The following is a 24634-nucleotide window of genomic DNA, read 5'->3' on the forward strand; positions in this document are numbered from 1 at the left end:
GTTTTGGTCCCTTATTTCAACCTTCATGATTACTGTGCGGCGGTGAATTTTTATATAACTCACCCATTTACATTTTATTAAGGCTTAAAGTTACAAATGTTTGCTTGAGTGACAGGCTGTCTGCAAGGCCAGATCTACCCCTGCTCATCCACAGCTCCACCCACTCATCCAAATTTGGTCAAAAAAACAAAAAACAAGATGGCGATGGTAAAATGCGAAATTAAGGCTCCAAAATGTCAGTCCACAAACCAATGAGTTAGCTATGTCCATTATTTTATACAGCCTGCGGTTTAGGCCACGGATGCTGCTTTGCCATGGGGCCAGTTTTGCAAAATGACAGGCCAGGGGTCAATCAATATAATGAATGAATTCCCTGTTTTCAAACTTTCAGTGTTTGCTGTGCTTGCTCATCTTTGCTTGGATCCAAATCCAGTTGCAGCAGCCCAGTAAAGGTCAGGTATAGGGGCGTTTCTACGATTTGAGCGGCTTAGCACCAACCTCTTTTGGGGGGGTCGAGGGATCCTCCCCTGGCACTTCTTTTTTTAAAGATCTATTTTGATGCTTTTATTGTACTCTTATGGATCTTATTTACATTCAGAGTACCACCAAATTCCTAGTGTGAATCAGTTTATTTTGATTGTGAATTAGAAAATGGTCGGCGGGCCATCCAGCACCCTATCAAGGACCGTAAGTTCAGTATCACTGTTTTAGCCCTTTAGCCACATATAGGTAAGTAAAATAAGTACTGCTGCAATTTTTATACACCACCCGCAGGTTACTTGTTAATGCAGCATTTTAAAGACGTGTGAATGAATTCAGCATTCACTGTAAATCCTAATTCACTCACTCAACTTCAAATATTTGGAAACAGCTTGCACTCAAAACTTTTAATTTAAAACGATACAGTAACTACGGTACACCAGAAACAAAATAAATGTGTCACATGACCCTTGTCTGACAGGAACTTTGTGTCAATTTAACATAACTTTTTTATTATTTGAGCATTTAATTCTATGTCATATCAACATAAACTATTGAGCACACATTTTACAACTTCTTTATTTCATTAAATTATATAAGCATATTGTGGCAAGCTTAGGTTTCTCAATGCTGTATTGACGAAAAGAGAAGAAGTCTGCGACAGGAAGTGCTCTTTATTTCACCTTAGCAGAACTTTAATTTGGACATTCTAATATCTGCAGAGACAGGCGGTCACTGGCTGTGTAACTTAACTCATGGTGTAAAATGTCTTTTACCACAACATTAACTGTAACCCTAGAACCACTGTGAAATACATAAACATTAATCACTCAGTAATGTGTAATGTCTGTGATTTAAAACACATTTAAACACAGTTTTCTTAAACACATTGTCTCATGGCATGCTGGGAAACTCCACCCATTTAACCCCAACACGCCACAATATGCTAAGTGCACAAGGATAGTCTTGTTTATTGGCCTTAAACTAATTGGGTGAAATTGGCTTCATAAATTTTAGTCAGATTAACTCAATACTCATTAAACTTACTTCCCACAAAATCTTGCCAGGACCACCCATCTCTGAAGTCATCAGGAGACAGTGATCTATGGAAGACAGTTCATTTGAGAGTAAAACTGATACTCTCCAGTTAACAAACCTTAATTTTATAGGTTTAAATTGTAAAGATGTACAACCTCAAACAACAACTATAAAAAACAAAATCGAATTGTAAGAGTCAGCTGTTATTTTCTTTCCTATAGGTGGCACAGGTTGGACCGAAACAAGCAGTTCCATAATTGCAGGTCTAAAACTGCTGGTGCTGTAGCTCTGCAACTAAATGATACTGGCTGAGCCAATAGATTAGATTAAGACCAGCACTTGCAGTTCATCTTTGTCCTGCTGACGAGACTACTGTAAACTTTTTGAAAACCATTGCATCTCTGACCCTCTGTTTGTTTGTTGCCCCACAAGCACATGGGTGTCTACGCTGTAATTCTCTCTTGCTATTTTCTCCTTGCCCTCTCTTTTCACTCAGGCCTCTCTGTGCTGGACCGTCGTCCATCCTGGGACCTCGCCCCCCCCCCCCCCCCCCCCCAGCTGTTGGTGCCTCATTCCAGCTGTTTTGGATCTAGATCCTCATCCTCTACGATATTCAGACTCTCCTCTTGTCTCTCTCTGTTTGTTTCCTTTCTCCTATCTGTGTATGAATGGTGAGCTTGAGCTTTGCCTCTTGTGAGTCTGCATAGTCTATCCTCACTCCAGGTCTCCATGGCAGAGAGGCGGTCATGTGATGCAGGTCCTATCTGTGTCGTTTCTACATTTTCCCTTGTTAAAGAGTTTTGGGATGTGAGGTTTTTCCATATCCGCACTCTAGAATTGTGAATTTAGGGTCTAAGGACAGAGGGTGTCCTCTGCTGTACAGACTGTAAAGCCCCTTTAGGCAACTTTGTGATATTGGGCTATAAAAAATAAAGTCAAGCCTAGCTTCAGGTGCGTTACATCAATGACACACTTCGTCCTTGTCTCATCAAGATAATGTGTTGCAATGCAGTACAGTAAAAAGAAAAGACTCACCAGGTATTTTTCATCTTTTAACAGCTATTGTAGCTTTAATTATGGTAATCCTGCTCACAATCCACCTCAAATACTGTTCTACTCAGCAAGCATGCTGAGAATAGTAATGGTTAATACAGAACACATACGTCGACACTCTGTAATTTCACAGAATCACTCTTCATCAAAGATGCAAGGATGCTCTCCCTCCACCCCACCTCCCCTCTTCTTGGATATCGATTTGAAGACAATCAGCAGGAGGAAACAACAGAGTGGAGGCTGTAAATATTGGTCCCACTCATTTACTATCACATTCAGAGTAAATTGGAAAGAAAGCGTCTGTGCAACATCACTGCATGCAGTCTGACCTTGGCACCCCTGTATCATGTAAAACTGAGCATCTGCTGACGCCTCTGAGGCCTGGACAAAATGAACTACAACAATGGCGTAACATTCGACGTCAGGCCAGCTCACATCATCAGACAAGACATGGCCAGTAAGCTGGGATAATGCAACCCCATTTATAACCCACTGAGGAGGGAAATCAAATCACAGCCAATTTGTATGAAAGGAATCATGTGCAGCAGAGAGCGTGAGCTCAGCGTCTCTTCATAATCGTCAGATATGGTCAGACTAATCAGAGCCAAAGAGACGTCTTTACATCACGGACAGACTTGACTCTATATTAGGACTGTTATCCTTCATGTAAGTGCTTCAAACAATAGGGAAATTCTTTTTGTAAATAGCAACTCCCACGTGACTCATAGTGGATTAATCATTGGATATGTTTTGTCAGAGGGCGAGACAGTCTGAGGAAGTTAAGGGTCTGATTCGAGGGTGTTTCCACGTGGATGTTTGCACAGACCTTGGCGGTGATAAGATACTTAATCTGCAGCCAAAACACAGCCTCTCTAAGCGCATTCCATCCTATGAATGAGGATGACTTACAGAAATATGAGTACTGTTGGAGCCCAGTTTCTTCTCAAGGATGGGTAGGATAGTGACAGGGAGAAGTGAGTGAGATCTGTGAATGTATGATGTGACAGAGTGAAAGAGTGAAGGAATGGAATGCTTACTCGGAGACTGAGACAGTAAATGTCTAGGAAGAGGAGGGGGGCTGGAGAGATCTCATGCATGCACACACACCCCCTCCTCGCCTTTCCCTTGTGATCTCTCAGGGTCATGTATTATGCATTCTCAGAAATAATTTAGCAAAAGTTCTGCTTTTAAAAGCCTCCCCGCCTGGCCCAGCTGTCTCACTTTAATGTGAAAAGTCTGACGGCCAGTCTCCAAACTCAAACATCAGCTCCACGTGGATTTAAACCAAGGGGAGGGAGGGTCAGAGTAGTTCACATAAGTCCACAAGATGTGACCACAGTCAGCCTTGTGAGAGGCCTCTCATTGATCCACCCACAAATACTGTATGTTCAGTGCTCTGTAAATCACTGCATTACTCAGTGAACTAGATCAGGAATGATGGAAAGAGCAAAACATACTTTCAGTTCATCTGAGGCTAAAAAGAAAAATAACAGCAAGTGAGTCAGAAACTGAAATACAGAGTGAGCTGCATCAGCATTCTTGAACACTGAAATGTCAATGTCACTCTAAAATAACACCCTTGTTGTTTTCCATTGAGGTTTGCTATAGTTTCCTGTGGCAGGATGTCAACCATGGCTATGTACAATTAGGCACAGCTCTCTCCTGCTGCAGTAGCTGTCAGGTTCAGACCAATTGATCTCCATTGCCATACCTTCAGGCCTCTAACGGCCCCCTCCTCCCACTGGGGCCCATCAACAGAAGCCAGGCCATCTTACTGATGACAGCCAGCTATTGATCATGTCTCCTAATCCCTGCTGGCTACAGGGGAAAAGCAGCGAGGGTCACCCGGTCAAACGTTCAGGATTTATTACCACAGGAGAGTTTTGTAGAAAGCCACGTGATTGTCGATTTGTTTCCTTACACATTTATTTCCTTTTTGCAGTGTCTACAGCATCAGTTATTGTTACATTTTTCTAACTTCAAAGGAAGATAGTACTATCTGCAGTTGAGGTACATAAAGGCAACATGTTACCAGCAGAAATACTGTCGTGCCTATTCATTTTGGAAGAGCAACGACCTTTCGGGAATCTCAAACACTCAACCGACTAATGCCTACCATACATTAGAATACTTTAAAAAGACTTTGAAAATACCTTTAAAAGACTAATGTTTGACCCAACTAAAAAAATGTGAGTTTTTAGTCACACACTGTAAGATTTTGCAAAGACTGGGGATCTTGCAGGTTTGCTATTTGCAGGATTCCTTTTGAGATTAATTCCCATACTGCTTCAGGTAGAAACTATCACACCAAGCTCCCTTTAAGAAATCTGACATATTTACAAGATAAAGGACGTTGTTGACAGTATATCAGCATCAGTATAATTCATAAAGATAAACTGTATTTGTGTACAAACTTTACATTTTAAATTCGTAGCACTGACTTGCTGCCAGCTTTCGTTGGTTAACTGCTTTATTTGGGTGGAAGGAGACTGAAGGAATGAGAGGTGAAACATTTCAAAAATTAAGATTTTTCACTAAAAGAACTGCTGGTTGGTGGATCAGATACACGCAGAATTTAACACTGACTCTTGTTCACTTCACAGCTCCACCAGTTTCTCCTCCTTTTCCACAGTACAAGAGGACAAAGACTTATTCACGTTCTCGCACCTCCACGGACTCTACTCTGCACCTATTGTTTGTTGACAATGTTCATGTCATTGAACTGCACTTTTTGCATGAGCCAAAACTAAAAACTTTAAGACCACCTTACACCAAACTGTTGAGATCACGTCAGCATGCACTAATTGAGGTAAAACCCTCATGATTTTATTCAGAAATTTGTAAATTTCTTCACAACTGTGAAATCACAAAGTTTTTCGGTGTAACGGTGCAACTCCATCCCTCACTCACTCATTCACTCAAGGACAGACCCTACTTTTCTGTGGTCCAGCCAAGAGTTAATCAGAGATTTTGTGTTCCTGGTGCTCTGTGCTGACACTTCCATGGAGAGTAGGGAAAAACCTCCACCCCTGAGAAGATGAAAAAGCCTCTGCCCTTCCTCTGATCCTGGTATTCTGTGCTGACACTAAGTACCAGGATCCTTGACCGGCCTCCAAAGAGCTCCCTGATCTCAGGTCCGACCCTCAACCCCTCACCCTACTTTACAGCCCTTGAACAGCTTTCAGCATGCTCCCCAGGCCCCCTAACCCTCACCAGCACCTATAACACTATCTCTCCAAACCTGGACCAGCCTCTGGTGAGCTCCACGGGCCAAGGCCAGGCTAACAACCCCTAAAGCTAACACTTAGAATGAAATCAGTCGGAGATTTTGTGTGTCTGGTGCTCCCTCATCATCCAACCCACAGGGGGCCCAAATGGGATTAGTGAGGGTTTGCCCCCGCCTACACCTATCCACAGTGGGCCCACACAAGCATGAGCAAAAATAAAACCACAAGAATGAGAGTCTGTTTGTCACAGATACCTCTAAATGTGTGATTGTACATTTGAATGATGATATCTATAGAGGAAGTTCCTGCTGCTCACAGTTGGGTAGCACAGGGTGTGTCTCCCTGAGCTTTGCCACCGCACTTCCTGTGCCTGCCCATGTGATCATCAGTCCAACAGGAACAGAGACCTTGCATAAAATCCTTCCCACAAAGACTATTTATGTTTAATTCTACATTTATAGTTTCTCTTTAAATCTAAACAAAAGAATACCTCCACCACCAAAAAATGAAAACATAATTTTGTAGAAGTAGATTTGTTCAAGTCGGTTGTGTGGGGAAAAAGATTTATATTTTGTGTCAAGATTTATTTTAAAATGCTGATTTTACATATGTAACTCATATATAACTATAAACACATCCATTTTATTTGTGTCTTGACCCCAATTTACTATATGGTGAAACAGTAATTGGAAGTGTGTAGATTTCAGGCGAAGAAGTGACAATGGCATATAGAGTACAGGACAGGGTCTGGAAAGCCATGTTCTGTTGTTCTGTCGTATCTTTAATTAATTTTATGGAGGACATGGTTAGCTGGTCACATCTGTCATCTAAGACATCTAAATATAACTGCATACCATTAATGACAAGGTGAAGACAAGCAGGATGGCAGACTACTCTGCCCACAACGCTCTGCTTTGAGAAACCAAAGTAGTGCTTTTTATTTATGCCACATTAAATTTAAACCTTATACAAACTTGTGATATATTCTAAATTGTTCAAGCTTCTGCTCTCAACCGATTACAAACCGCTTGCTGTGTAAATCAATACTGCATTTCATCTCTATTAGCCCAGTCAGTACATGACTTCCTGTCTGATCCATTGAGCTTTACTGACACCTGGTGGTGTTATGGCTTAGATGAGCTAGAATTAAAGTATGTGCTCCACTGAATATGTGGAGAGGTCATCCTTTCAGCTAGTTAACTTCAGCTGTGAGTATCTGAAGCTCAAACATCAAATGGGGGATGATATATATTTCATACTGGGCTGACCATATCTGTGCGTTCGCTAGATTTATCCTACAGCTTGGTACAAAATATCAAAGTCTCCGAAATGCAATGCCCAAGGCTTTATTTGACCATGTCTCATACCAGTATCATTAGTGAAATCATCACCATCAGTATTCAGATCACATGAGCAAGGCTGCTATAATTCATGAACTAAAACCAAGGAAAACTTGTGAGCCTCATCATATCTTGAAAGAAATATTAAAATTCAGCAACACGGTCAAAAAATGATATAACACATTAAAATCTGACTATTTAATATTGATATGCATATGTGTGAGTAGCAACCCGAGTGCTCCTGACAACCCAAAGCTATGAGAAATATCCTTGACTCAGCAGAAACACAGAAAACACAACAAACAACAATTTCTACTTTTAATTACCATAAAGAAAAGAAGACTTCAATTCTAAAAACAACTTAATCAGTGAGCTTTGTGTTACTAAGAGGAGACAATGGAGAGAAATCCTCTCACCCTGCTGATCATGAGGTTCTTGTCCTCTAAGATATACGTCTCAACACTGCCTTCAGATAGTATCGTATTCCTCATTTTGGAAATCAAAAAAGGCTGATACCAAAGCTTCGACGAGTCAAAACAGATAAGAACAACATTTTTTGCAATACTGCAACCTGAATAAAGATTTTTAACTCTTTTGATACCAAAATGAAACTTGAATACCTAGATTTTGAGGAGAAAACACACTCATATATTTAACTGGAGAAAATAAAAAAACATATATATACCAGAGCTTGGCAAAGCCTTAAAGGAACAGTGTGTAGGATTTAGTGGTACCCAGTGGTAAGGATGCAGACTGCAACCAGCTGACACTTCTCCTGAGTGCCAATCGGGAACTCTCAGTCAGGATTTCTTCAGTGTTTATTGATTAGGTGTTTTTTTAGTGGGAGTTGAATTATTCGCAGTGGTCCTTATGTCTTCCAAACAAACAGACCAGATGATTTTAAACCAGTAAAAACATTGAATAAATCACTTTCACATTACAAATCTGTGTTTCTGTGATGCTGTTTGGCTCACTGCCGACTGGCTGCAAGTCCAGCGCCTACTAATGTGTACTTATCTTTTTTCTCTGATAACTTCAGATCCAGACATCCAAGAGGTTTTCACCAGGAGGCGAATTATGTACAGAGATCTCTTCCTCTTTGAAACAAAGAGACCTGGTGATTTAAACTGGTAAATACACTGAATAAAGCAGTTTCACATAAAAATAAAAAAAAGTCATTGTTTTTTCAATGGTGCTTGTCACGACAGAGCTGCTATTTACAGTGGCCAACACAAAAATGCAAATGGCCCTGTCTAGAGCAAGTGCTTGGTTTGTCTATTTTGGGCTACTGTAGAAACATGGTGGTGCAACATGACAATCTCCATAGACAAGGACCTGCTCCCTATATAACATGCATTCTTCTGTCTATATTAGTTAGAAAGTATTTCTATGTGTTTGTTATTCATTATAGTATTCTATATCTTCATGTGCATACAATCTAAATTATTAAACTTAAATTATGAACACCGGCCTGTAAAACCTGCTTTGGTAATTCTGTACTTTATTATGGTAATGCCTATGAGGCATCCACTCTAAAGTGCATTATTTCAAAACCTACTGCTGCAGGAAAACCTCCCCATGAGTCTATTACCACTTCAGGTGCACAGTGCTGGTGCTACACCTCTCATTTAAAGTCCTTGTAATGGATGCAGGTTTAGTATCCAGGCAACAAACCTTCACTGACCTCTAGGTACCCTTTGCACTGGATTATAATCACTGACCTGCACACATTTTCGCCTCTGACACAGTAGCCTGTAATAATGTATAAATAATTAAGAAGCGACAGGCACGCAGTACATAATCAACCACAATAATTAGCTTTTCTCTTCGGAAAGCAGTCAATGAATTTATAAAGGTATGACCTGATAATGGAAATCATTTAAGCAATAACTGGTCACATTGTATTGAATTTCATGCAAATTAGATTTTCTTATCGCCTTGTCCAGGCATGACACAAGACAGGCAATTAACATTTAAGCTTCAGTTCAAATACACACACACATAAATAAATAATCTGTTATGTTTCTTATATCCCCCAGATGGCAGAAAAGAGCTGATTCCAAGCATTTGTGGTCAAGACAGCAGTGTTGCCACAGTGGGCTGTGCTTTGGTGTATTTAAATAATGTGGTAAAACACAAGTATGCACATAATCAAACTGTATTATTATCTTTCCAGCTGGCTTCCTGTACTTACCCTCACTTATGTCCATGCCAAAGGCAACATTTGAATGAACATAAAACTTTGAACGTTGGCCTCATTTACCATTTTGTTTTTATACGCATTAGTTTTAACACCAGCCTCGTACAACCGTTTAAATTCAGTATAACAATCTAATTGCACCCCCCTGACTTTATCTTTTTGTGTTAATGCATCTGAAGATGTACTTATTAGCATCCAAGAGCTTCACAGAGAGAAATGGTGCATTAATTTGCTATTGTATTGGCTCAAAACAAACCTCCCTACTCAACAAACAAGTGTAAAGGTTCAACTGTCAGAGGTTACCAACTGCACTTGCATATACCCTTTTACAACTGAAATACCTAAATTAAAAACACTGCCTTAAATTCATTTAGATGGATCAATAATTTTCTACCTATTGCCTGTTATGAACAATCTGCAGTTGATAATCATATTGTACAGAAGTAGGAGCAAACAAGGGACTGAAAATAGAAACAATCTTAACAACAATGGCATGCTTTAGAAAATAGTCTGCAGTGATGAAAAGACGACCAATTGATTCTTATATATATATATGTATATACATACACACGTTAAGCAGGTTGAAGAGGCTGAAGATTGGTCACGTGAAGAAGCCCTCCTTTTACCTTCATCCCTTCTAAATATTATTTAGGGGTTTTGAAGATGATCAAAATACATCATTGAACACTGCTTTGTTGCTTAGAACAGTTTATATATTCAATACTAAGGAAAGCTGTCTCTAAATTCCTTCATTTTATTTCTCAAACACATTTATTTGCAGGAAAAATAAAATGTAAGCTAAAAAGCTCAAGTATAAATATGTGGGAGATAATGGGAGCACATGGGATTACGAATTATGATTATTTTATGATATTGTAACTTACTATGATTTGCCTTTTTCTTTAATATCCTGCTAGTGTATTAAATATTTAATTTGAGCTGATGTCAAAGGAATTTGTTGTTTTATTGCAATTACTTGACATGTAAGTACACATGTATGTACATATATGTGCATGTGTGTATGTATATTCATTCATTCATTCATCTTCTAACCGCTTCATCCTCTTGAGGGTCGTGGGGGGACTGGAGCCTATCCCAGCTGACATTGGGCGAGAGGCAGGGTACACCCTGGACAGGTCGCCAGACTATCGCAGGGCTGACACATAGAGACAGACAACCATTCACGCTCACATTCACACCTACGGACAATTTAGAGTTATCAGTTAACCTAGTCCCCACTCTGCATGTCTTTGGACTGTGGGAGGAAGCCGGAGTGCCCGGAGAGAACCCACGCTGACACGGGGAGAACATGCAAACTCCGCACAGAAGGGCTCCCACACCCGGGATCGAACCGGGAACCCTCTTGCTGTGAGGCGACAGTGCTAACCACCAGACCACCGTGCCGCCCCGTGTATGCATATATGTATGCATATATGTTTTGGGGACATGTACCCCTCATCCACTATGCGCCTGCTGTAAATTGTGTAGTCGTTTGCAATTATGATGCAAGTTATATTTACTATTTATTTTGTGTAAAAAGAAAAAGCAGTGATTTCATGTCAAGTAGATCTCTTCAGGGAATTAGATGAAGCCTTTCTCTGCATAATGAGGGACTCTCTCACATGAAACACCTGTGAAATACATTTTGTTCCACCCAAAGTCACTAGTTTTTATCATGCAGAAACCCTAATACAGTGTATTGGTAAAAAAAAAAAAAAAAAAAAAAAAAAAAAGTTTGTTATACGCTTAAACATAAAATCCTTGAGCCCTTGACTGCTTGACTGCAGAGAAACTAATTTCACATGATGCAGTATATTAATAATGCAGCAGTGTATAGAAGCTCTTGGACAGTTGCACCTAAATATTCATGCCTATACAAAGATTCCCTCATTTACTATGTATGACACAGTTACACACAATACTTCTCTGCACATTCCTGCTGAATCCAGGTGAGCCTCTGGACTTCTGGCTCTGCTGCTCGGGGATTAAATCGATGGTGTTGACTGCACACATAAAAAAATAGCATTTATTTTGTAGTGACATCAAAATCTTCTGACTTCTACAGGTTGAGTTAAAATTATTTATAAAACTTTATTTTCCTCTTTTCAACTCAACAGCTGTTTCTCTTGGAAAACCTCCAAGTGATAAACCCAAACCACAAACATGGTACATACATCGAACAGCACACAGCGCCACCTACATCATCAAAAGAAAAATAAAATACACAGTCTACAGTGGAACAAAGCTTTAGAAATGATGAGAATAATGGTAATGAAGGATATATCACAAGACGGCCCATGTAGCTTGAGATTTCAAAAACAGGAAAGAAAGCAAAATACAAAAAAAAAAAAAAAAAAGGTTGCGGAAGAAATGAAAAGATAGTCAAGGGAATATCTTTAATACTGTAATGTCTGTCAGACAAACACAAAAGTACATCCTAAATTCTCTGAATTGTTGCTCTGTGTACTTATCAACTGGTGTGTCTAGTGATACGAGACTTGAAACTCGGACTGAGGAGGTATTTTTACATATATCCTCAACAGGGTCATGCAAAGGGTTTACATTCAGTAGGGGGAGTGCCAGAGAAACAATAATAAAATAGAATTATGATAGAGAAAATAAATTCATATACTCTGTACACACTGATCAATTTCTATTTGGCTTATACATCAGCTAAGCAAAGCGATTCATTCCTGAGGTGCAAGGCTGTTGACACATTTTCTACTATTCAGCATTGTGTGGTTGAGTGTGTGTGTGTGTGTGTGTGTGTGTGTGTGTGGTTGAGTGTGTGTGTGTGTGTGTGTGTGAGTGGCAGGAGTAGGACCATTAAGTCTCAACCTTTTCTAATACACTCATGTACTTATGTTCATCTTTTATGTGTAGCAAAAAGGGGACACACAGTGACAGACATTGCACTACATCCTTGAGTTCTACATGTGGCCTGGTGGCTGGTGAGTCTGTGCAAGCATTCAAAGCCTGCATCTATCTGTCTATGCCTTGCAACTTCAGCTGCTGGTGAGGTCATGTCACACAGAGACTTACACACGCTGGTTTTGCCACAATGTCATGACGCAACTACAGGGAGAAGTGGACGGATAGGCAGAGGAGGGGCTGGACATTGACACTTCATGTCTTCACGTTTCAAGCATAAAACAGCCAACAGAGTTAGCCGTCGGGCAGCGAGGAGAGCTTCTTCACACACATTAACACAAATCACAAGAACAAAAACCCAATGGCCGTACCAACTGGTGTAAATGTGGTGCAGAAACAACAACAGATCCAATAGTAACTACGACTGTCAGTAGAATAATGCGAGGTAGCGTTGATGAGGGGAACAGAGGGAGCTGAAAGGACAAGCAGGCAGCGCTGGGTAAATGCTTAGATTTGCATTTCTGTGTACAAACAGAAGACAAATAGCCCTGTGAGAGCGAAGGAGGTGCATGAACCCCCCCTCCCGGGTTTCAGCTGGTGAACAAATCAGAACAAATGCATCGTACACTTGCGCGTGTGTACCGTGTGCTGATGTGTGTGCTGTCAGTTGCAGAGAGAAAACAGTCACTCTGTCTTTAGTGTATATGGATTTGAAAAAAAATTGTAACTCTGCAGAGCAATGACTCAGATTATGTTGTTAAGAGCAAAAGCAAAACTTTTCAATAAAATGTTTCTTTTTTTTCCTCATAGGGCAAGTTCAATGTCACTATCAAAATACTGATAACCCATTTACAAAGCGGAAAATATAACAAAATAAAAACATTCAGATGTTGAAATGACTTCATACAGTAGCATATTTTTTTTTAAATCTGTTCAAAATCATTTGGAAATGCATGCACAGTGTGGATGAACATTACCTTTTCTTTTCTTTTACACAATACTGTAACATTGTTTTGCATTATACTTAGTCTGTTTTACAAACACTTATGGACACAAATAAAACTAAGAGAAGTCACTGACATGCATGCTCTCATGCTGAACAGAAAAAAAAAATCACAACCATTATTAACATTTCACATTATAGCTATCTGAAAAAAAAAGAGAAATGAATGGAATTAAACCATGAGAAATATCAATGCAAGTTGGGGCAAGTTAGGAGGCAGGATTTGTTTGGTGTTGTCATGGGTTAAAAGGTCAAGGGTCAGGACTGTTGGCCGCCCCACTGGCTCTCTACGGGCCGCCGAAGGAGCTCCTCTACATGCCTCGCCACGTCCATGGTGTCGTCCAGGTCGAAGTCTCCGTCGGCATCCAACATAGAGTCACTCCTGCCACAGGACACAGAGTGGAGCCAAACTGCACTCAGACAAGCTGGCAGCACATCACCAAATAAAAAAAAAAACAAGCAGGAGCAACAAGACACTCTTTACTCACACAAAACGCACGCGCGCACACACACACACACACACACACACACACGCTCACACGCTCACACACACAGAGCAGCTCATAGCTTCAGAGGACTTGTTGACTCACATAGGTGGGTATATGCCGTAGGCGTGAGGGTGATTGACAGGTGCCGGGGAGGCTCCGTGATCCATATAGGTTGGATTCCCACTTGCTGGGTCTGGATTAGCTGTAGTAAACCTGCACACACACACACACACACACACACACAAACCCAAGATAAAAGCCTATGAGTCTATGTTCAGCAGTTGCCTAAGCAACTACCCTCAGCGTGTTTTCCAGGCCTCGCTACATCATTATGGCCATTCTCTGTGCTGCGGGTGAACCAGCCGTGGAAACAGGCAGGAAGCGGGGCGCGTTAACTAACAAGCCTAACTCTAATGATGAGTGGAAGACAAGCTCGCTCAGGAACCCTGACCATCCTTGATTGGCCTCCTCTAACTGTAACAGCTAGCTAATTGCTGATCTGAATTCAGGGTCCAGTTTGCGTTAACTCTAAATGTTGCCACAGAGGAAAAACTGGGGGGTGGGCGGCAAGGAGGAAAGAAAGGAGAGAAAGAGCAGGAATGGACGAAGAGGAGGAAGGCAAACAGGAAGCTGGGTACTTACTCGGGCACCACTTGTTTGATTTGTGGTTTCACGTAGCCATCCACTGCTTTGGCTTTAAAACAAACAAGCACAGGGAGAGAGAGAATGACGGCTCAGTGAATTCGCCACACAGCGATCAATACGTCCGTTCACTATGAAGGATTTGAAGCTGTGATGTTAAATTTTGAAAGTAACAGAAAGCCTGTGCAAACAGAAGGTTGCTTACAGAGTGGTGGGGTGTAATATTTGGAGAAAACCTCATCCTTGGGTCTGTCGGGGTAGAGGAACAGGAGGTGATTGAGATCGCTGATGCGGTCAGCCAGAGAGCGAATGGAAAAGTCTTTGGTTGTATAGGGCATGAGGTTCCAGACCATTCTCTCACCTGGAGAAACACAGCACCCACACCACAGCATCAGCAATTAGAGTAATATAATCAGTAGATGACAGATAGCAGAAGTTATGTTGTGAAAGTGGCTACATCAATTCAACTTAAACCTCAGATGGGTTACTAATAAGTCCCTCTCCAGAGACATTTTAAAATAGTCTGGAATGATCAATGTTTGTTCAACAAGGTTTTCTCAAATAAAAAGTTGAAGAAAAATCTGAAAAGTAGATCTGCTTTTCCTCCCTCAGTGAAAAATTATGGATGTGGCCTCCACCTCGACCACCACCGCTGCTTGCCTCAGGTTTAACTTTTGCTTTCCGCTTTCTCCAGCGCTGGCACAGCACTACAACAAAGTGTGGAGATACCTAGATCTGGCTATGCGAGACTGGTACTAGTGCTGGATTGACCGGTGAAAGAAAAGTATGCATTAAGATGTCTAGCCTCATAGGCATAGATTTCTAGGCATACATATAAAACATGCTTTTGTCCCCTCCAAATGAAAGCAGCAGACGGTTTTCATTCTGACGAGGAGACTCATAAATCCAACAATGCCTCTGGTAAAGTAGGTGCAATAGCTGTAGTCTGCCATTAAACAGAAAGGAGAAAAAACAAGTACACACGGTTGAATCAGGAAGTACCATGACATTTCCACCATAAATTGATGCAGAAAATAACAAAAATGTGCACAAAAATAATTCACCATAATGCAGGAAAATAAGTGTCTGACACTCAAGATTTCTTGGGGTGGACTGCGAGTGCAACATGATCATTCATTTGGAGTTATGCGTCTGGCCGAACTGGTGAAGTCTGTTGCAGTTTGTCTTTCTGACCCCGAGTGGTCAGAAAAATAAATTAATGCAGCTTTAATTTTAGAAAAAGATCACAGGAGATTTAAAATGCATCTGACTTAAATTCCTGCCTTGATTCATGCTAATTTTTGAAAGTCTGAAAATGATGCAATCTCAACCTTGTTATAACTGTCACGGTCACATGTTGTCCTTTTTGATCAGTTGCCAATCTTCAAGAAGACGGTCTTAGATGAATGCAAAGGGCAGCTTTTCACTGAGACCCTTGGGGGGGGGGGGGGGGGGCATGAATGACAGCCTACATCCTTGAAGTACCTTGGTTTAGTTTAAATTTGTTAACCTCAACAGACTGACACCAACAGTGAGCTCAGTGCACAGTAAACAAAAGAAGGACGCAGAGGTCCGGCTCCAACCATGTAGCTGGATGAGTGATGTTGCAGGGTAATGAGAGGAGCATACCACGGGAAGTGCATTAAGCCCACAATGCTTCACCTAAAGCCTGCATCCTTTTTTGATGATGGAAAGCAAGGCATTCAGTGTATGTTGTGGCTGGTTAGTAGCTGCTAAATCAATAAGGCTTGGCTGTAATTAAATCCCCTGGACCTTATAACAAAACATTTTACCAGTACCTGTGACAGTCACATGCATTTATATGTCATACCTGCTTTGTTAGGATTTTCTGCCACCCAGGCGATTGTAATTCCTCCAATCTCAGAGTCACTAAAGCGCAGAAGGAAAGTACCATTGGGTTTGGACATCAACATGTCCTGGGCCTGCTGCTTGTTCACAAAGCCCAATATGGCTCTAAAAAAGAGAAGAGAGATAATTAAAACTGTCATTGCCGCACCTTCACTCTCCTTCTTTTAAATCCTAGTTAACTGAGGAGAGCAGGTCCAGCTCCCCAGGTTGCCATGGAAAATAATGAAAGTGAACTAATGCCTGAGCTGTAAAGACTGACAAAACTAGGACAGGAAACATTTACTTTTACAGAACATGCAGTCCAGCTTCCAAATTGAAACAAAAGCTATTGTTTTCACTATTTGGTTCTGACACATTTTTCAACAAAAAAAAAGAAACTAACAAAAACCTCTGCAGTTTCCTTACCCATCATTCCAGTGTGGTTTGAGATGCTTTTTTGTGAGTTCCATCACACCATCAAACCACTGCCAAAATGTGAAGTTCCTCACTGGCAAGCTTTCCTGCATGCAAAATGTTTTTTGGGGAAAAAAAAAAAACATTTAAAAAAAGCACACTGGATCTGTACATCTTTAAAAAGGTTTTCACTTCCCCTCATGTGCATCCAATCCATAAATACAACAGAGAACAACATGTCCTCATCCCAGTTGTTTATGATTTAACCAAGTGTGCAGCTGTGTGTGTATATGTTGTGTGAAGAAAAAGAAGAGCGGGTGAAACTGTGTGTATGTGCGTAGCTCGTACACCAGTCCGTGGGGCGGCTGAAACTTGATGTTCCTGTAATCTAATGAGAGTGATTGTGTGTAGTGAATGTGAGTGTGTTTTCTGCTATGGCCAGCTGCTTTGAGCCACAAAATGAGGCCTCCAGCCTTTCACTGTGTGGACAAACAGGCCCATTAAGATGAAGACCTGGCCACCAATGAGGCGCTCTCACTCAAGTCGATTACAGAATAGGGCTGTAGGAGCACTGCAAATGGAGCACGAAATATTCCTATGTATGAATAAGCAATACACTCCATGGAGAACAATCGTGCGAATGAAATGGCTTACTGCAAACTGGCCTGCAGGCATTTTTAAAATGCAAAGAGGAGAAAACCTTCTCTAATTATGAGTGAATTCCATACATTAACACAGATGATATCAGATAATTAGTATCTTCTCTATAACAGCGTAAAAAAAGGGAGAGAATCACAAGGAAAGAGTCTGGTGCTGACCCTGTTAAACTGTGACCAAGTCATAGTCATGTTGCGGTAGTCGTCGGGGTTGTTGCTAGAGCTGCTGAAGGCCTTTTGAGCCAGGAAGACCAGGTTCTCTTCAGACAGGCCTCGGTTACTCTGCACCTCAGCCTTGTACTTCATGTTGATGGCATCACACAGCTGAGGCCAAAGCACCTTATCTGGCACGAGGAAAGGCACCCGTCCCTGTGGATGCAGAGGATTTACATGAGCTTTATCGATGAAAGAAGGGCGGCGGCAGAATGCAAAACACGGTCATATATAAAATGTGCAAACATGAGCACATCAACAAAAGCACTTGTAACTATTTCCAGAGAAGCAGTGTCTTTATTAGATTAGTAGTGTTATTTCTTATCCAATAGTCACCAGTATTCTAATGTAACACTTCTACTCATATTCATATTTATTTAACTGGTCATTCATTCCGCTATGCACTTTAAATACCAGATGCCTCTTTGTCCAGGGCTCTGCTGGAACTGTCCTCTCTTATATTATACATCTCTTATATTCTACATTTTGCATGTGCGCTTTACCTGTATATGTATATATGTACACATGTATAAATGCATATATATGTGTGATATATATATATATATATATATATATATATATATATATGTATATATATATAAATTATTTTAAAAAAAATCTTTTTATCTTTATATTTTTGTACTTGTACATGTCTGAAGGCATTCCCATGTACTCCGCATGTGGAAATGACAATAAAGTTGAACTTGACTTGACATTGCATCATTGTTTCCGCAAAGGTTACATTTTTTTGTGAACAGATCCAAATCAAAGGAAAATAAAGTAGTTAGTAGTTCAAGTGGATAGACAAAACATACAGTGTACAGATATTAATATTAATATCACTATCATATGCATTTATCTTTATATGAAGGGCAACAACTATTGATTATTTCTATAATTGTTTAATCAACTAAAGGTTAAAGGGAAACTTTGGTGTCTTTCAACATGGACCCCCTTTACCCATGTTTTTGTGTCTAAGTGACTAACTGAGGAAAACATTTTTACAATTGGTCCATTACCAAGCCACACCCCTGCAGCTGCGAAACGGACTGCAATGTAACCACTAGAGGCAATTGCGCACTGTCAATGCACGTCCACTAAAAGTGGACAGGCTCAGATTGTTATTTTAGGTGTCAGCATTATGGAAAGGAAAAAAAATTCTGTACTTAAATCGGTCACTTAGTCATTGTTGTCCTACAACAACTAAACTCCTTGACTTCAGAATGAGACTTCTTGAGTGAGATGTTGTTAGATACAATAACAAAGAGACCAGATCAAGTGAAAGGTAAGAAAAATTCTTTATTTCTCTGATGCCTCGTTTCCACTTATGTATAGTGCCCGTAGAGCTGCAAAATATATGGATGATGCCGCTAGAAATCTGATAGAAACCACCTGTAGCCATGGGGGACAGGCTGATTTTGTCCGTTTTTCGCTATCCGGTAGTTTGGAATGCTTGGAACATTTCCGGGACAAAAACATGAATTTCAATACGTGGCATGTTGTGTGAAATATTTAATCAAAAGGACATATGAACAGCTGAACGAGTCATAATGATGATCTGACTGTATGTAATATTTATCATATTTTAGCAGAATAACATTACTCAAATTCACAATGTGTTAAAACTAGATCAACTTCTTTTTAATCATACAAATTCACTGTCAATCAACACAGGCAACTGAATTGAAGAAATTAGCCTGTTAGCCAGTTAGCAGCCTGTTAGCTAAGCTAGCAAACTGTCATACAGTCGCTCCAAAATCCACCGCAAAATTTCAATTTTTTAAATATACTCGCAGCAAATTCAGAACTGAAATATTATAGAGGGGAGGAGTTTCGCAGGGCACATCGGATATAACTGAGATTTTCATAGGAATGAATGGACTTCCGATTGCCTCGTCTCCGTGGAAACAAGGCCTCAGGGTTCTTTCCTAAATGCAGTCAGAAATTCATAATAACAATTTCAGCCTGTCAGTGGCAAAACAAACACTTTCAGTGGATGCACATTGACAGCGCCAACATGCCCCGAGTGGTTACACTGCTGCTCATTTTGCAGCTACTGGCTGCAGTCCTCTCTCTTATTGGAGCAATTTCAAAAATTGTTGTCTCCATTAGTCACTTAGACACAAAAATGTGGGAAAATAGGGTTCAGGTTGAAAATGACCAAAGTTGCCATGTATTCATCTCTAAATAAAATTTTGAACACAGACACACACACGAACATTTACTCACTGGCTCTGCAAAAGCGTTGTCCCACAACACAGTTGCTGTGGCATTATTGTCTTGGCTACCATGAACTATCACCACTACAGGAAGTGATAACGTCTGTTTGGAAAAAGAGGGGAAACCATCATTGTATGAATGCAATGACAAAAAATGCTGCGAAACAACATGACTTTCATAGTATTTGAATGGTAAATGGTTTAAATGGCAAATCTAAACCATATAAATAATATAGTCCTTTCTTCCAACTCTTCTGTCTGTGTCCTCTTACCTTCACTTGAAAGACAAGCTCATTGCCTCCGACACTGAACTGGGACTCAAACAGAATTGTGAACTTCTCTTCTGTGACAGATTCTGCTCCTCGTCTGTCCGATCGCTTGATCCTCTTCAAAGACTACATGAAAGATAATGTGTAAGAATGAGCAGTAGTGCATATATGGTGCAGATAGGCTGACATTGCATACATCATACATACAGTGCACGCAAGCATAATTAACTTTGAGTCAGACTACAGGGCTGACATGTTAATAGGCTATGGATGTCTCTGAGGATTGTTGCTAACAACGTGTGATGTAGAGAGAGACTCCACTGAAGCTGCAGACTGATGCTCCAAAGCACTACTGAGTTGCCATCAGTTTGTGCAATACATACTGCATTGTTATACCAACACCACACAGTCACTAGACAATTAGGTGTGTTGAAGTGCAGCTCAACTCCTTAGATTTTATTCAAAGGGTGGCTCATTTATCTTATTTTTGAGGCCTTTCTAAGTGTTCCTGATGTATTTAAATCAGAAAATTCAGATGTTGGTCAATATATGAATGTTTTAGCCTCAAAATGCTATTTTCCCAAGCCCTTCTAAAAACTTTTTTCCCACGCGGCCTGATATGGGTTTCTACATTATGTCGCTGCAATATACATAAACCCATGTACTGCTGTGGACGCCATGTTAGTTTGGTTCTGAAAGTCACACAATAACGATCAAACTAAATGACCGAGTAACTCCTGTGTTCTGTGAGGTAAAATTGCTATTTCTGTCAATGGAGTCTGGTGGCTTTAAGGAGAGCATGCACAATGGATTTGGTTCCCCCTTCAAAAAGGGCTGTCTGATGGCAAGGTAAAGCGGTAAAATTATCTAAATATAACGTACACTTAAACTGATGTTGATTTTAATAGGTGCTCCCTTTTTTAAGGGGCTAAAATACATCTTGCTGCTGCTCCCATCCACAGCCACCAGATTCCTTTGACAGAAACAGTAATTTTACTTTGCAGAACACACAAGGAGTTACCAATTACCACAGCCGCTGATCGGTTAGTTAGTTTGTGTTATTGTGTGACTTTCAGAACCAAACTATCTGCAGTAGGCTATATACTGTATATCCTCCTGTCTGCCTTTTCCAGACTGGGGAGCATGCCAGCTGCATCTACAGTAGGTAATACACGAACTATGGATCTAATATACAGTACAAATGCAGTACTATATCTAATCTCAATGTGTCTTCACCTGGTTAAATAAAGTTTAAATAGCACTTTTCTCACTCTTCATGCTTGCACTGTCAGCTAACGGTGTGTGTGTGTGTGTGTGTGTGGGGGGGGGGATCAGCGTTACCCTAAACCACTACTTTGTGCTGATGGCTGAGTGGGAGTTTCCATTTAAAAGACACAGAAAAAAAGCATATGTACCTGCCCTTTAAATGTTATTTCAATATAATGACTTTTATCTAAAAAGTAAAATTGGAACTACTTTAGCAAGAAGTAAAACTATTTCACCCCAAATATATATTTACAGTTATTATAGGAAAATGTTATTTGAGGCATGGCTAACATAGAGCCACTTTTGCCACAGATTTCCATACTACTGATGTACATGGTGATTGAACACATCTCACCAAAGAGCAACCTACAACATGTCTTGCATGCCAGAGTCAGCTCTGCTCTAGCACAGATTTGTGAACACTGAGATAGTCAACTCAGTGTAGTAACTTCACTTTAGGAACACTTACCATGTTCCTGAAGTGGGCGCTGAGAGTGCCTGTAGTCTGGTGGTACTCCATCACACAGTTATTGTTGAGAATCTCTCCACTGCTGTCACTGAAGGAGAGAGACAATCAGGGAGAGAGTTAATTAGCTGTAATGTCTGCCTTGACACACTCAAGTACTGAGAATTATATTCTTCCCAGAACAAATTAAGACAAAATGATGCTCGTTTGGACGACAGCAACTGAGTCGAAACCGCACAGGGTGTAGGAATGATGTTCATGCTCACTTTTTTTATAGCTGGAAGATTGAGCTACCACTACCTTCACTACATGACAAACAAAACACCAGGCAGATGTCTCTGGGCTGCGGACTGGGGTTTAGATGAGAAACAGCAGATGATGGCTAAGCTGTTGAATTGCGCACCCATATAACCACTGGCTGCCTGGCTGACCTACAGTCTTGGAAGGTTTCTATTTGTCAGTAGGAATGTAGAACGAGGCTGGGGAACAGGCTAAATGTGGATTCTGCATCCACACCATAGATTCCTCTGAGGCATTGTTAAAGTTCCAGCCATGTCTTTGTGGTGAGGTCTGGAAACACACTAGGCCAGAGTTCATCCTGGGATCCAGTAATCCCTGTAGAAAACTAAATATCTGTATCTTAATGGCGCCGTGGGAGCTCACTGTGGGGTTCCCACTAAATGAAACCAGGATACTAAAAAATGTGTATACTTTGCAACTCATTAAAACAAATAATTTTTATGTATAAATTCAAAATAAACCACATGGCTAAAATCTGAACCTCCATAAAAACCCATTTGTGGTTTTTGGAATTGTTGCTGGCATTTTCTGTATTCAAATCCACACTGAAATTTATGGGGCACTGGACTTACTTCCTTGTGTTCTCGTTCTTCAGCAGGGCCTTGGCTTGCTGTTCGCTAATGATGGTAGCTTTGACCTGGGGGGGATTCATGTGCACATTCAATTTCCCCCCAACTAGGAGGCGGACGGTAGCGGCAAACTTGGTTTGGGTTTTTAGCACCTGTGGAGGCTGTTTTTCAATGATGAAGGTGCTGTGGAGACAAAAAGGAGTTAGACTGAATGACAGAACAAAGCTGATTAGGTGGCTCAGTTAATCCAAGTGCAATATGTTGGAAAGATTTCTTGCACATAATCTCCAAAAGCATTAAGCCAAAAACATGTAAAAAAAATAAAAATAAAAAAAAGAGTTGTTTTTTGGATCTTCAGAGCAAAGTTTTGTTTGAATGTATTCTACCAGCATTAGCATCAGCATGTAACAACAAAGCTGGATCTCAATTATGGCTGTAGGGCTGCAGAGGGCTGCAAACTGATGCGAGCGCAAAGTAAACAATGCATGTTTAAAGCATACAAAAGACTTAACACATTTTGTCATTAGGTTTACATGCCATCAACATGCTAATTAGACTTAAAGTGCAATGATTTGGGTTTGAAATGCTGAATGCAAACTAACTGTTTACAGTGATAGCTTCAAAAAGTTACTTTCAGCTCTACTGATCTGCAGATTTGAGAACATAAGCCTTTGGGTCCTGTTCTTCAAATGTAGTTTAGCTATTGCAGACTAACATGCTGTTACTAGGCTATAATAATCCTGCTTATTCTCATCTACTTAATTAAATTTTTTTGAAAGCAGTTTGATTTGTTACTCATGGACGAAGTTAATGTAAATAATGCATTCATAATATAAGATAATGGCAAAATGAGTTGAGACCAAAAGACACTTGAAAGCATGGTCTGCATTCATATGATTGGCTGATTCCTGATTATGTGATTACAGTGAGGTAGGTGTTGGGTACCTTCCCACCATGCACTAGGGCAATAGATCCATAGACAGAAGTCTCATTTTACATATGAACGTGTGCATTGTCATGGCAGTCAGTTTGTTCTACATTGTGCTGAACTATGTTTTCACTTTGGTGTTATGTTTAACTGTATATCTACATACGGAGCTGGTCTTCTCCCACGCCGTTAGCCATGCTGTTTCTACAGTAGCCCAGATTAGATTAGACAAACCAAACACTAGCTCTGGATAAAGCCATTTACGTTTTGCATTGACCACCATAGTTCATCTACCATGGTAAATAGGAGAAGTTTTAGTTCTACAACCTCACCACTAGATGCCACTAAATCCTACACACCAGCCCTTTAATAAAGTTTAGCATCTGATAACAAATTTTAATTTTAATGTCTAATTAATGCCAAAAAATTAAAAACATTTGGAGTGAATCTTTTTGTGTGTGTGCGCAGACCTTTAATTTGTTTATAGTTTATCACATACTGTATATGTATAGGTAACTTTGCATTATGAAAATTTAGTTTAGTAATGGTTTCTCAGTAACTGGCATATTCTCTTGTAAAATTATATTCACACAACACTTAAATTATAAATCTAAGAGAGCAAGCCATTTGAAAATGACTCAATGTATGTAGTTTGCAGTAAAACATCTGGGTCATGATCCAGCTCACTGTCAATAGGCCTGCCCTTTTGCAGGTTTGGGCTTAATGACTTGTTGCTATGACAACAGTTCTAGACTAAATTAAGGTAGCTTCAAAGGACCATAAAATCCAGACTTGTGTAGAAATTATCAACATTTTAATCTGGATAACTAGAACAGGGCGCTGGTCTGTAGCTGAACTAAGTGGCGATGAGAGGACAACACTCTCCCATTCTCAGCCTGAAACCTCCTGGGGCCTCAGTGCATTACTGTGTGGCCTCAGGCTTGTCTGTGGCCAATCAGAAATCGCTGTGACAGAGACATGGCTTCTCAGTGTGTTATGGATCCCTGCAGGGACAATCCTCAAGAAAAGTGGGAGAGGATACTGTCAAAAACTTCAGATTACTTCCTGTTCAGAGATGCTGGAGGGCTCAAAGACCCTGGCAGATGTGCCTTCAGGGCCAAAAAGAATGTACTCTAACGAGTTG

At 40.4% G+C, this 24634-nt stretch overlaps 1 protein-coding gene across 2 annotated transcripts in view; it reads right to left on the reverse strand.

The window, feature by feature from the left end:
* Positions 1 to 12073: 12073 nt before the first annotated feature.
* Positions 12074 to 24634, reverse strand: part of stat5a (signal transducer and activator of transcription 5a) — a 65942-nt gene continuing 53381 nt past the window's right edge. For both annotated transcript variants that reach the window (XM_050070141.1, XM_050070139.1), the window contains 11 exons: positions 22566 to 22745; positions 21697 to 21784; positions 19965 to 20087; positions 19703 to 19795; positions 17423 to 17629; positions 16617 to 16711; positions 16174 to 16316; positions 14548 to 14703; positions 14343 to 14394; positions 13803 to 13913; positions 12074 to 13594 (listed from right to left, as the gene is read on the reverse strand). In XM_050070141.1, coding sequence (XP_049926098.1) covers positions 13471 to 13594; positions 13803 to 13913; positions 14343 to 14394; positions 14548 to 14703; positions 16174 to 16316; positions 16617 to 16711; positions 17423 to 17629; positions 19703 to 19795; positions 19965 to 20087; positions 21697 to 21784; positions 22566 to 22745 — 1372 coding nt within the window. In that variant the 3' untranslated portion in view covers positions 12074 to 13470. The remainder of the gene's footprint in view (positions 13595 to 13802; positions 13914 to 14342; positions 14395 to 14547; positions 14704 to 16173; positions 16317 to 16616; positions 16712 to 17422; positions 17630 to 19702; positions 19796 to 19964; positions 20088 to 21696; positions 21785 to 22565; positions 22746 to 24634) is intronic.

This window comes from Epinephelus moara, chromosome 18 (assembly GCF_006386435.1).
Source record: "Epinephelus moara isolate mb chromosome 18, YSFRI_EMoa_1.0, whole genome shotgun sequence".
Lineage (NCBI taxonomy): Eukaryota > Metazoa > Chordata > Actinopteri > Perciformes > Serranidae > Epinephelus > Epinephelus moara.